Source organism: Erpetoichthys calabaricus, chromosome 3, assembly GCF_900747795.2.
Source record: "Erpetoichthys calabaricus chromosome 3, fErpCal1.3, whole genome shotgun sequence".
NCBI lineage: Eukaryota > Metazoa > Chordata > Cladistia > Polypteriformes > Polypteridae > Erpetoichthys > Erpetoichthys calabaricus.
In genome coordinates this window covers 12078766-12092236 of record NC_041396.2, presented here as the reverse complement: position 1 = coordinate 12092236, position 13471 = coordinate 12078766, and the positions used below count along the sequence as shown (strand labels likewise).

At 42.2% G+C, this 13471-nt stretch overlaps 1 protein-coding gene across 4 annotated transcripts in view; it reads left to right on the top strand.

Moving 5' to 3' along the window:
- Positions 1–352: 352 nt before the first annotated feature.
- Positions 353–13471, top strand: part of LOC114647755 (mannose-binding protein A-like) — a 473727-nt gene continuing 460608 nt past the window's right edge. For 2 of the 4 annotated variants that reach the window (XR_007934381.1, XM_051924507.1), the window contains exons 1-2: positions 353–595; positions 695–878. Coding sequence is in view for 2 of the 4 variants with exons in the window: in XM_051924507.1 (XP_051780467.1) it covers positions 710–878 (169 nt within the window). In the remaining 2 variants the exon portion in view is untranslated. The remainder of the gene's footprint in view (positions 596–694; positions 879–13471) is intronic. The other 2 variants (XM_051924508.1, XR_007934380.1) reach the window with 2 other exon arrangements.

Sequence of the window (13471 nt, the reverse complement as noted above, 5' to 3'; positions counted from 1 at the left end):
TACCCAGTAGTGTGGTAGACAGTAGAAACTTAGGGATCATCTAAACTCAACTTGATGTTATTTTCAAAGAATTAAGGACTGGATGGCCTGTTCTCATCCAGATTGTTTTAATGTTCTATTGTTTCTGAAGAACTAATGTTGACTTGAAAAATACTGAATGTAACTTTTAATGTTTCCAAGTCTAATGATATTACTAGAAAATCTCACTTGCTAAGGTTCCTGAGAGTATTAAAGTCAGTTTTTGTTTAGACACTACCAGATACGTTGAAGATTAGGAATAGAAATTTCTGAACCAGCAAACACTTTTCAGGAAACTGCTGAAGAGGAAGTATTGGTTTTTTAGGGGGTTGGGAGGATGAAATGCTTTCTAAAGTCCTGCCTACTTCACGTCAGTCTAGTTAGCAACAAAATATTTTAGTCATTATTAACCAATCCTGTTGCCCAAACACCTAGTAACTCCTTATTTAGCTATCTTGGTTTGTTGTACCATAGGCATATAACATGTCCTGTCTCATTGCCCAGCTTTCTGAAGAAGTGACGAGTTGTAGGAGCCTCCCTTCTGCAGAAGTAAAGAATTCTGACTTTGGATAACTGGGTTGGTCTCTCTTATACTTCACCATTGCTGTAACTCAGATAAAAAAAGCCTTGAACCCCACTTCAGGAGAAGTCTAACACACTTTTCTTTTTGTTCCAGTACTGATCTCCAAAAATGAAACTGCATAGCCTCATCCTGACATCAGCTATTCTCATCACAGCCATCTGGTCTTGTCTAGCCGAGGAGCCCACAAAGACGACCTTCTGTATAGATACGCCAGGAATGAATTTAAGAGAAGGAAGACCTGGGCCGCCTGGCCTGAAAGGAGACAAGGGAGACACAGGTTTGTGAGCAGTGTGTGTGTGTGTGTATGTGTGTTGTTGTGGGCAAAGAGCTACCTAACCTCTAACCTGTAGCTAATTACTGTATGAACTGTACAGCCTTGGGCATTTTGTTCTTCTAGTGACGAACAGTGGGAATGGTGATGGACAGGTTGACAGATGAGATTAGACAGGAGTCCCCATGGACTATGATGTTTGCTGATGACATTGTGATCTGTAGCGATAGTAGGGAGCAGGTTGAGGAGACCCTGGAGAGGTGGAGATATGCTGTAGAGAGGAGAGGAATGAAGGTCAGTAGGAACAAGACAGAATACATGTGTGTGAATGAGAGGGAGGTCAGTGGAATGGTGAGGACGGAAGGAGTAGAGTTGGCGAAGGTTTAAATACTTGGGGTCAACAGTACAGAGTAATGGGGATTGTGGAAGAGAAGTGAAAAAGAGAGTGCAGGCAGAGTGGATTGGGTGAAGAAGAGTGTCAGGAGTGATTTGTGACAGACGGGTACAGGACAGTAGAGAGACCACCTATGGGCTGGAGACGGTGGCACTGACCAGAAAGCAGGAGACAGAGCTGGAGGTGGCAGAGTTAAAGATGCTAAGATTTACATAGGGTGTGATGTGGATGGACAGGATTAGAAATGAGGACATTAGAGGGTTATCTCAAGTTGGACGGTTGGGAGACAAATTCAGAGAGGCGAGATTGCATTGGTTTGGAAAAGTGGAGAGGAGAGATAAGGGATATATTGGGAGAAGAGCGCTAAGTATAGACCTGCCAGGGAAGAGGAAAAGAGGAAGGCCTATATGGTTGTGGTGGGAGAGCACATGCAGGTGATGGGTGTAACAGAACAAGATGCAGAGGACAGACAGACAGACAGACAGACAGACAGACAGACAGACAGACAGACAGACAGACAGACAGACAGACAGACAGACAGACAGACAGACAGAGAGAGAGACAGACAGACAGACCCGATAGATAGATAGATAGATAGATAGATAGATAGATAGATAGATAGATAGATAGATAGATAGATAGATAGATAGATAGATAGATAGATAGATAGATAGATAGATAGATAGATAGATAGATAGATAGATAGATAGATAGATAGATAGGACCTGTGTCCTCAGGTGGTGAAGCAGCATCCGCTCCGTGGTCTTCATCACATGTGACGTCAGAGCAACAGGCCTAATGTCATTCAGCTCACTAGGACGTGATACCTTTGGGACTGGGGTGATGCAAGATGTTTTCCAAAGCCTGTTCCAGGCTCAGGTTGAAGATGCGCTGTAGAGGACTCCCCAGGTCCAACGCACAGGCCTTCAAACAGTTGTTGCGATACTCCATCTGGACCCACTGCTTTGGTGGCACAAAGTCTCCTCAGATCTCTGCTTACCTGCGCTGCTGTAATGGTGGGTGGGGGAAAACTCTCTCCTATTCTGGTATCAGCAGAAAGATGAGTAGAGGATGCAGTACTCCGAGGTGAGAGTGGGTTAGGGTGGTCAAACCTGTTAAAGAAGTTGTTCATCAGGTTTGCTCTCTTCACGTCTCTCTCGATGGTGGAGCCCCACTTTGAGCTGCAGCCCGTGATGATCTTCATCCCATCCCACACTTCCTTCATGCTGTTATTCTGCAACTTCTGCTCCAGTTTTCTCCTTTACTGCTCCTTCGCCACCCTGAGCTGGACTCGGAGTTCCTTCTGCACGCGCTTGAGCTCATGCTGATCACCGCCTTTAAAAGCCCTTTTCTTCTGGTTCAAATGGCCCTTGATGTCACTTGTAATCCATGGCTTGTTGTTAGCATAGCAGCGTACTGTTCTTACTGGAACTACAATGTCCATACAGAAGTTGATGTAGTCAGTAGTGCAGTCAACAACCTCCTCAATGTTCTCACTATATGATCCCTGCAGGATATCCCAGTCCGTAGTTCCAGTCTCTCAGAGCCTGCTCTGCCTCAGGAGACCATTTCCTGAATGAGCGTGTGGTTGTAGGTAGCTCACTCTTGGTTTGTAGTGAGGCTGAAGTAGAACCACGTTATGATCTGCTTTCCCAAGCGCAGGCAGTGGGGTGGCTCGGTATCTGTCTTTAATGTTTGTATACAGTAGGTCAATAGTCCTATTTCCTCGGGTGTTACAGTCCACATACTGGGAGAAGACAGGTAATGTTTTATCCAGCGTCACATGGTTAAAATCTCCAGCTATCAGCACAAGCGCCTCGGGGTGCTGCGTTTGTAATTTAGCAACAGCAGAATGGATGATGTCACCCGCTATCTCCACATGCGCGAGGAGGGATGTAAACAATAACAACAATGACGTGTCCAATCTCTCTGGGCAAGTAATAGGGGCGCAGACGTATGGACAACAGTTCGATGTCCCCGCAGCAAGTGGAGATTTTGACATTTACATGTCCAGAGTTGCACCACCTTGTGTTCACATACAGAGCGAGTCCTCCTCCTTTCCGCTTCCCGCAGGTATTTGCGTCTCTGTCCGCTCTAACTGTGTTAAACCCGGGTAGCTCAACGTTAGCATCTGGGATGCTAGTTGTTAGCCACGTTTCACAAAAACACAACTAACTGCATTCTCTGTAGGTCCTGACATTTTTCACCAGCACAACCAGTTCATCGATCTTATTTGGTAGTGAGTTCACATTTCCTAGGATCACAGAAGGCACCGAAGGTTTGTATCGCCATTTCCTCTCTAGCTGCTTAGACTTTAGCTTAGCACCGGCTCTGCTGCCACGATATGACATTCTTACCTTGTCAGGTAAATACGGAACCACACCGGCACGGGCCTTTGTTCTCAGCTCTTGAAGTTGACTACCTGAATAGACGAGTCTCGCCGTGTAAAAATCCATGTCCATGTAGTAAAAAGTGTTCAGGAAACGAGTCCACATAAAAGAAAATGGTAGGAGTGATCAGAGAGATAGAGAAAAAGGTAGAAAGATAAAGAAGATAGAGTCCTACACGGAGCTGCTGGAAAGGATGCCACTCACGGCGGCGCCTAACAGAAAGGTATGGAAGATGATCCGCTGTGGCAACCCCTAATGGGAGCAGCCAAATGAAGAAGAAGAAATGACAAACAGTGGGCACTGCCGAGCTGACCCTCAATGATAATAGTGTCCAAGAGACTCAAATTCTTGAAATAAAGGGCTAAGAAGGGTACAGGGTAGGGAAGCCTTCATCATCTGGACTACCTGGATAATTACAGGTCGGACAGACTTTTTGTGGACATTAAACTGTTGGTCCGCCAAGTGAACAAGACAGAGAAAGACAGAGACGTAGCATGAGTGCACCTTTAGTGTTCCTCTGCAATCTCACGATCCAAACCTAACTACTTAACTAAATCGAGGAAGAGGGAAACTTGAAGCAAATATCAGAGGAGAGATGTGAAAAATATCATAAAATAAGTAATATTGAACAACACATAACAAATTTATACTTGTGAGAAAGTAAGTACACCCCATGGAAACTGTTGACTTTTTTAATATATCTGAGCAGGGAAAGAGTAGATCTTCTATGCAAGCAGTGCCTACAGATAAAAATGATATACTTGAATAAAAACACAAGGAAAAGTGGCCTTTTCAAACATTTTCATGCCAAAATGTCAATAGATGTAATGGTCTGCAGAAAAAAAGTAAGTCCTCCTCAGAAACTGGTATTGCCCCTTTACTTCTAATAGGTGTTTTCCGTAACTACCCATCTGTCTCTGACATTAACTCGGTGATATTTTCGAGCACTCCACCATTCCAAATTCCTTCATTTGCAAGATGCTTGTGGGTTTTCTTGCATCTCTTGCTCCTTTCAAATCTCCCCCCCCCCCCCCCCCCCCCCAACGTTTCAATGGGATTGCTTTGACTGGGCTAGTCCATAACCTTCCATTTGTTCTTCTTGAGCAATTCTTTCTTGGATTTGCTATTGTGTTTTGGATCCTGATCATGGTGAAAGGTTCAACTTCAACTGTTTTAGACAGATGGCCTTACATTCTCCTCAAGCACACTTTAATATGATGAAGAATTCATTGTTGACTTGTTCACTGCAGGCTTCCAAAGCCCTGAGGTAGAAAAGTAATCCCAACCAGGGGCCTCATGTATAAATGGTGCGTATGCCCGTTTCTTCACACACTTTGAGATGTATAAAAACTACACTTGGTGTAAAGCCACGCACATTTACATGGTAGCCCCCTACCTTGCGTACGCACATTTCTACTCAGTTTTGCAAACTGGCGGCACCCATCATCAAAGCAGTGCTACTGTTTCTGTGTCCTTTACCTTTCTTCTTCATATTTGCATCAATGAAGCGGGATTTATCAAATACACCAAAACTAATTGCATATCGTTCACGAATTTGATTCACTTGATCATAATCATTCTGTAACAATACGATATTGCATGGAATGGCTAAACTATTCCAACTACCATGGCTGCTTTAGCGTTGTTAGAAGACATTGCAAATGGAAGAATCAGAAGAAAGTGCGTATTTATAGATGATGATGATAATGACTGGCTTCTCAGTCGATTTCAGTTTCTGCACAGCTCTCCTCCTGGGGCTGTGTGTAGGTTTGGTCTCCAGGCTACAAAAAGGACATAACAGCACTAGAAAGGGTCCAGAGAAGAGCAACTAGGCTGATTAGAGGACTACAGGGGATGAGTTATGATGAAAGATTAAAAGAGCCGAGCCTTTACAGTTTAAGAAAATGAAGATTAAGAGGCGACATGATTAAAGTGTTTCAAATTATGAAGGGAATTAGTACAGTGGATCGAGACGGTGACTTTAAAATGAGTTCATCAAGAACACGGGGACACAGTTGGACACTTGTTAAGAGTGAATGTCGCACAAACATTTTTTTTTTGGAAGAAATAAGTGGATTGGACTTGAGGGCTTTGTTGGGCTGAATGGCCTGTTCTCGTCCAGATTGCTCTAATGTTCTAAAGAAGAGTTAAGCCATGTTCCCAAAACACAGGCCTACACCAAGATCATCCCGCCTAAGGGCATGTTGATTTCAAGCTGTCATTTTTTAAACTTCATTTTACACTGAGAGTTTTTTAATCTCCATTGCATGCTACAGTCAACTGTTAATGACGATTTCAAGTTCACGCTCTAGTGTCAATCTCACATGCTAAGATTTTATTCTTAAATTCAGGCCTTCAAAATCCCCAACAGTGGCGGGACTGGTGCCTGCCATTCAAGAGCACTTGAGGTCGCCTCCTGGTCCATCACTTTCAGTTTTTATTTCACATTCTGGATTTTTAATGTGAATTCTTCAGTACACATTTTGCATTTTTAATGTCAGGCCGTCACACTTTTCTCATTCCATGCTCTCAACTTTTAGTGTTAATTTCATGCCTTCACTTTCTCTTCATTTTAACTTCTAACTTTATTTTCTTCATTTCACTTTCGACATTTTTAATCTTCATTCCAGGCCGTCACCGTTCTCTCATGAAAAGAATGCAGTGACGTTCACCTCCTGTTGTTATTGCTTGCTATTTGGTTTGCCTCAATTACATATTAATAGTATTATAGTCTCCAATACATCAAATTATTGGAATATTGAGTAGTCCTGATAAGTAGTATTAAGTCAGGGTGCTTCTGTCAAAATGTCAATCAAAGATAATTGATGACTTGATGGCCCTGCTCCCTTTACTCTGATTGGTGGATTTAAATGATGTGCCCCACCCCCTGTCCTCCGATTGGTGAGTTCCAACCTGTCCCTCCCTAACACCACCCAGGCCCTTCCTTAATCCCAGCCCCTCTACCTGATTGGTCAGGGTTTGTGTCAAGAGCAGTTTGATGCGTGTTGGTTCTGCCCAGACCCCACCTTAATCCCAACCCCAACCACCTCATTGGTTCAGGGTTTATGTCAGGAGCAGATTGATGGATGCTGCCTCTGCATTGCCCCCCCACCCCCACCCCCCGGTCTGCCAACATCTGTTTGTTGGATGGCACACCCCTCCCCGCCCCTTCTCCTGAGGCCCTTAATATCAAAAGAACAACCTTGAAGTTCCTGCTCATACCCAGCCGGCCATGTCTCCCTTATATCTGCTCCTGCATTTTCTGTGCTGGAGTATGCCCCTGCATCTATCTATTATTTTAATATTATCATGAGATTAAAATATCTATCTATCTATCATACCTTTGCTTTATAATTTGTACAAAAAGGAAAACCTTTTTTTATCTAAACCGCTTTTAATTGCCCTCTGGAAGCCACAGTTCGAACGAAACAGCTGTTCCCCATTTCACAGAAAGCCATCTAGCACAAAGGCAAGCTGACAGGCCTTGCACGTCCACGCCTCACACATCTGTGTGCACGCGCCCACCACCTATGCTGTGGGCTCCTTCGCTGAGAAAAACAGACGCACGTTTTGTGGTTTGTAACTTTTGAAGGTAAAGGATTTTAGGTAGTCCTGCGGTGGGTTGGCAACCTGCCCGGGATTGGTTCCTGCCTTGTGCCCTGTGTTGGCTGGGATTGGCTCCAGCAGACCCCCGGTGACCCTGTGTTTGGATTCAGCGGGTTGGACAATGGATAGATGGATGGATTTTAGGTATTGCGTGTAAAGCATGAGATAACTAGTTCGATATAAGCCCTTTAAAAATCACACAGAGGTAAATAGTATACAGCAATTCCCTTTTAAATCATGTATAAAAAATCTATCCTTTGCTTTATAATTTGTAATTATAATTTATAATAATTAATATAATTATAATTTAGAATTTGTATAAAAAAACCTGTCTAAAACAAAACGTTTTCTATCAAATACACCACATTTTAAATAATCGAGTACATTTATGTATGTACAGTACTTTCATTGAGCTAAGGATCCATATTGCGGAAGCATTTTGCTTAACTTTCTAAAGGTGAGAGCTGTACCCAGACACAGAGTGAACGGGAACACTTGAATAACAATTACAATAACACACTTAAGTTCAACGCCTTAACCATTCGGCCAGTCTGGTGGTAGAAAAAAACGTTTTAAGCACTCTTTGCCACTCCATGAAAACTGTGATCATTCTTTCAGTTCCTTCCAAAACAGGTGGAGACGCAGAAGGCCAGAAGGGTCGACCCCCACTTCAGTGGGACCAGCTGTGTGCCCTGCTCAAACATTTTGCTGACGCAAGAACAGGTTCACACATACAGGCCTTTAACATAAGTTCATATCTTCCTGTTGTAAATGTAAAGCGGTCTTAAAACGGGTTAAAGAACACACATTTGCTAAAAGAAATCACTCACCTTATTATAAAGTCAGCTTAAAAAAAAAAAAATACCGCTCTTTTCGATATATAAATAAACGTTCAGACCGGTCCTTTACACAGCTTGCTGTTAATACTGAAAGGTGACTCCGAATATCACCGAAAGACAAAACGGTGCACCTTCAATATCTTATTAGAAAAATGTTTTCTATCTATCTATCTATCTATCTATCTATCTATCTATCTATCTATCTATCTATCTATCTATCTATCTATCTATCTATCTATCTATCTATCTATCTATCTATCTATCTATCTATCATATAGTGCCTTTCACATCTATCTATCTATCTATCTATCCTATAGTGCCTTTCACATCTATCTATCTATCTATCTATCTATCCTATAGTGCCTTTCATATTTATCTATCTATCTATCTATCTATCTATCTATCTATCTATCTATCTATCTATCTATCTATCTATCTATCTATCTATCTATCTATCTATCCTATAGTGCCTTTCACATCTATCTATCTATCTATCTATCTATCTATCTATCTATCTATCTATCTATCTATCTATCTATCTATCTATCTATCTATCTATCTATCTATCTATCCTATAGTGCCTTTCACATCTATCTATCTATCTATCTATCTATCTATCTATCTATCTATCTATCTATCTATCTATCTATCTATCTATCTATCTATCCTATAGTGCCTTTCACATCTATCTATCTATCTATCTATCTATCTATCTATCTATCTATCTATCTATCTATCTATCTATCTATCTATCTATCTATCTATCTATCTATCTATCTATCATATAGTGCCTTTCACATCTATCTATCTATCTATCTATCTATCTATCTATCTATCCTATAGTGCCTTTCACATCTATCTATCTATCTATCTATCTATCCTATAGTGCCTTTCACATCTATCTATCTATCTATCTATCTATCTATCTATCTATCTATCTATCTATCTATCTATCTATCTATCTATCTATCCTATAGTGCCTTTCACATCTATTTATCTATCTATCTATCAATCATATAGTGCCTTTCACATCTATCCTATAGTGCCTTTAACATCTATCTATCTATCAATCATATAGTGCCTTTCACATCTATCCTATAGTGCCTTTCACATCTATCTATCTATCTATCTATCTATCTATCTATCTATCTATCTATCTATCTATCTATCTATCTATCTATCTATCTATCTATCTATCTATCTATCTATCTATCTATCTATCTATCTATCTATCTAAAGAGGTGATATCCCTCCCATAGTGATACGGCGGTAAGAAATCACATAAGAGAAAATAACTTAGATTTCTTTAACTCTTTTATGGCGGATGTCGACTTTTTTCGACACAAGGGGTTGAGGATGGATATCAGGGGCAGAGGGCAAAAGAAAGATGTAAATGCTGATAAAACTCACCGCTACGCTACAGGTAGACCCTCTTTGCTTGGAGGACTGTTAGACTCGTTGAGCTGACGTTGAAACCCTGTGTGTGCATGAGGAGCGTAGAGTAAGCAACATCTAGAATGCCATTGACATTGGGTGAGAGAGCAAAGCAAATGCACAAAGCAAAATACTCTTTCTTTAGTTTTTGCGTATTATTGCTGAATCGGGCTCTTGACTTATTGAACTATGATTTTGATACAAGTGATCTGGAGATCGAAAAACAAAAGTCAGGTACCTGCATCAGCTAATTGGTCCCCAACTGGTCCTGCAGCTGACGCGCCGATGGCAACATTCGCCTGAGAGGACTACACAGACGCTTATCAAACTCTTATTTTGATGCAAACGATCTGGAAATCGAAAACGAAAGTCAGGTGCCTGCATCAGCTGATCGTAGTGTTGGACACGCTTGTGCAGCTGACGCACCAATGAAAACGTTCGCCCAGGAAGGATTACACAGACATCGGCCTGTGGGAGAGAAGCTAGCAGCTGGACTTCACCAAATGATGCGGCCTGCTGGTGGACATTACGAATTAGCAGCCCCTCGACTTTTTTATCAGAAGGTGCCTTTCAGCTTATGAGTGATGGGACAAACATGTATGTAATAAGTATGTGAATATGCTTACGGTAGGGGCTCCTGAAACATAAAACACAGTGGGACCAACTGTGTGCCCTGCTCAAACATTTTGCTGACGCAAGAACAGGTTCACACATACAGGCCTTTAACATAAGTTCATATCTTCCTGTTGTAAATGTAAAGCGGTCTTAAAACAGGTTAAAGAACATGCATTTGCTAAAAGAAATCACTCACCTTATTATAAAGTCAGCTTAAAAAAAAAAAAAATACCGCTCTTTTCGGTATATAAATAAACGTTCAGACCGGTCCTTTACACAGCTTGCTGTTAATACTGAAAGGTGACTCCGAATATCGCCGAAAGACAAAACGGTGCGCCTTCAATATCTTATTAGAAAAATGTTTTCTATCTATCTATCTATCTATCTATCTATCTATCTATCTATCTATCTATCTATCTATCTATCTATCTATCTATCTATCTATCTATCTATCTATCTATCTATCTATCTATCTATCTATCTGGGGAAGGCCAGAACGGCCTCCTCAGGAGGGGTCCATTTTCGAAACAATGATTTCGAAAAACTTACCCGACAGCATGGAGTGAAGCTAATGCCAGAAGCGACCTGTTCTCTGGAAGAATGTGTTTGTGTGTGTCCTGCGGTGGGTTGGCACCCTGCCCGGGATTGGTTCCCTGCCTTGTGCCCTGTGTTGGCTGGGATTGGCTCCAGCAGACCCCCGTGACCCTGTGTTCGGATTCAGCGGGTTGGAAAATGGATGGATGGATGGATGGAATGTAATAGGCTGTGACAATGTTCGTTCAGCCTCAAGAATGAGCAGTGCGGTGGTTGTGTTTGTTGCTACAACAGATTTTATCCATAGATTGGTAGAAAATGGAGTTGTGATAAAGGACACTTTAACTCCCGTAATGCCTCTTACAACTCCAGCAAAAAAGATTACTTTATCTAATGTACCTCCTTTTCTATCGAACGAGACCCTTGAAAGAGAGCTATCTTGCTATGGACAGTTAATCTCGCAGATTAAACAAATACCTTTAGGATGTAAAGCACCCCAGCTGAAGCATGTGATGTCTTTTTGGAGGCAAGTTTTAATGATTTTAAAAAATACAGCGGATGAGTTAAACGTAGCATTGAGGTTACGAATATGTTATTTTTGTCTATCTTCGGTTTCAGATTGCAGGGAGGACGGTTATTTAACTGAGTCCTCTGTTGTGTCGGAAAGTAGTCAGGACACCACAGAAGGAATGTGGATTCTATAGAATTAGATTCTTTCTGATTGAAACAAAGGGGAAAAGAGTCGATGTACAGAACTTTTTTCCGGATGTTAAATTACTTATTTCCTCCGTTAAACGGTTAATGAAGCAAAGATCGGGCACTGAGGTTTTTTCAGACAAGGAGGGGTGGAGGCTTAGAAGTATTTTAAGAAAGTTACGTACCTCTGCTAATTTAGCAACTTGTTAATAATGGCTCAAATTTTATATTACTTAATGGTATTATAGCATTTTTTTTTTGGTTCCATTATCAATTTTACCAATGTGCGATTTTAAAATTGGGCGGCACGGTGGCGCAGTGGTAGCGCTGCTGCCTCGCAGTTAGGAGACCTGGGTTCGCTTCCCGGGTCCTCCCTGCGTGGAGTTTGCATGTTCTCCCCGTGTCTGCATGGGTTTCCTCCCACAGTCCAAAGACATGCAGGTTAGGTGGATTGGCAATTCTAAATTGGCCCTAGTGTGTGCTTGGTGTGTTTGTGTGTGCCCTGCGGTCGGTTGGCACCCTGCCCGGGATTGGTTTCTGCCTTGTGCCCTGTGTTGGCTGGGATTGGCTCCAGCAGACCCCCTGTGGCCCTGTGTTCGGATTCAGCGGGTTGGAAAATGGATGGATGGATGGACTTTAAAATTGGGAGTCTTAATGTTGCCGGTTGTAAGAGCCCTCTTAAGATAGCAAAAGTGTGCGACTTTCTGAGAGGGAAGAATCTGACAGTGGCTTACCTGCAAGAGACGCACAGCGAAAATGCTCTTGAAATTGAGTGGCAGAAATGCTGGGGAGGAGATTTTTTTTTTAGTCACGGGTCAACACGCAGCTCTGGTGTTGCCATTGGTATATCTAAACAACTGTGTCCGATATCGGTGTCTGCCTACGAAGTAATAAGAGGGCGGATGCTTAAAGTAAAGGTTGACTTGGACAACAGCCGGTTGGTTTTTATTAATGTTTACGCTCCAACAATTGGCAGTGAAAGAGTGCACTTTTTTAAATGTCTTGAGCATACTTGATCAGAGTGTGACCCGGATGAATGTGTGTTTTTAGGTGGGGATTTTAACTGCACCCTTAATAATGCACTAGACAGGAATCATGCAGAGCCCCACCCGCGCTCATTGAGCGATATGAATTGAAGGATGTGTGGAGGGCCCTGAATGGGGGAGACTGGCAGTACACGTGGGCACAGGTGCGAGGTGGCACTCTTTCACTTGCCAGGCTTGATCGGTTTTATACTTTTAACCATCATCTTAACCGTTTTAATTCATGTGTCATTGTGCCAACAAGTCTTTCTGATCATGCAATAGTTACCTGCAATGTTCTTAAAGTCAAAAAGCTCTCATTGGCATTTTAATGAGCTTTTGTGTCAGGACTCCCATTTTAAAAATTGTTTTAGGTACTTTTGGACACAGTGGCACGAAAGGATATGTCAGTTCTCTTCTCTGGGTCAGTGGTGGGATGTTGGTAAAGTGCAGATTCGCCAGTTCTGTCAGCAGTATACTCTGAATGTCACACGGAGTTTGAATGATTCTATGAAAGCATTGGAGGAAGAGATAACAGCACTCCAGCAGGACTTTGACTCCTCTAAGGGCAGTGAGAACCTGGACATGTTGAAAGTGAGAAAGGCTGCCCTCACACAACTGACTGATTATAAAGTCCAAGGTGCTTTGGTTAGAGCCCGTTTTCAAGCAGAAACTGAGTGTGATGCTCCAACCAAGTACTTTTTTGGGTTGGAAAGAAAACAGGGCCAAAGCAGAATGATTCATTGTTTGCGTGACCCCTCTGGTAGTGAGATGACAAGCTCTTCTCAAATTAGGGCATTTGCTGTTGATTTTTATTCTAAACTTTTCTCATCTGAGCTGGTGGAACAGGACACTGCTTGTTTCGGGTTTTACTAAGGGGCTGCCGCAGGTGCCAGAGGAGGAGTTACCAGCTTTACAGAGAGTTTAAACACCGGGAAAGCTCCAGGTATTGATGGACTTACTATCGAATTCTACAGGTTGTTTTGGGAGTTCATCGGACCAGACCTACTTGCAGTTCTTCAAGAGTAATTAGATAAAGGTCTCCTCCCCTTGAGCTGTAGAAGAGCTG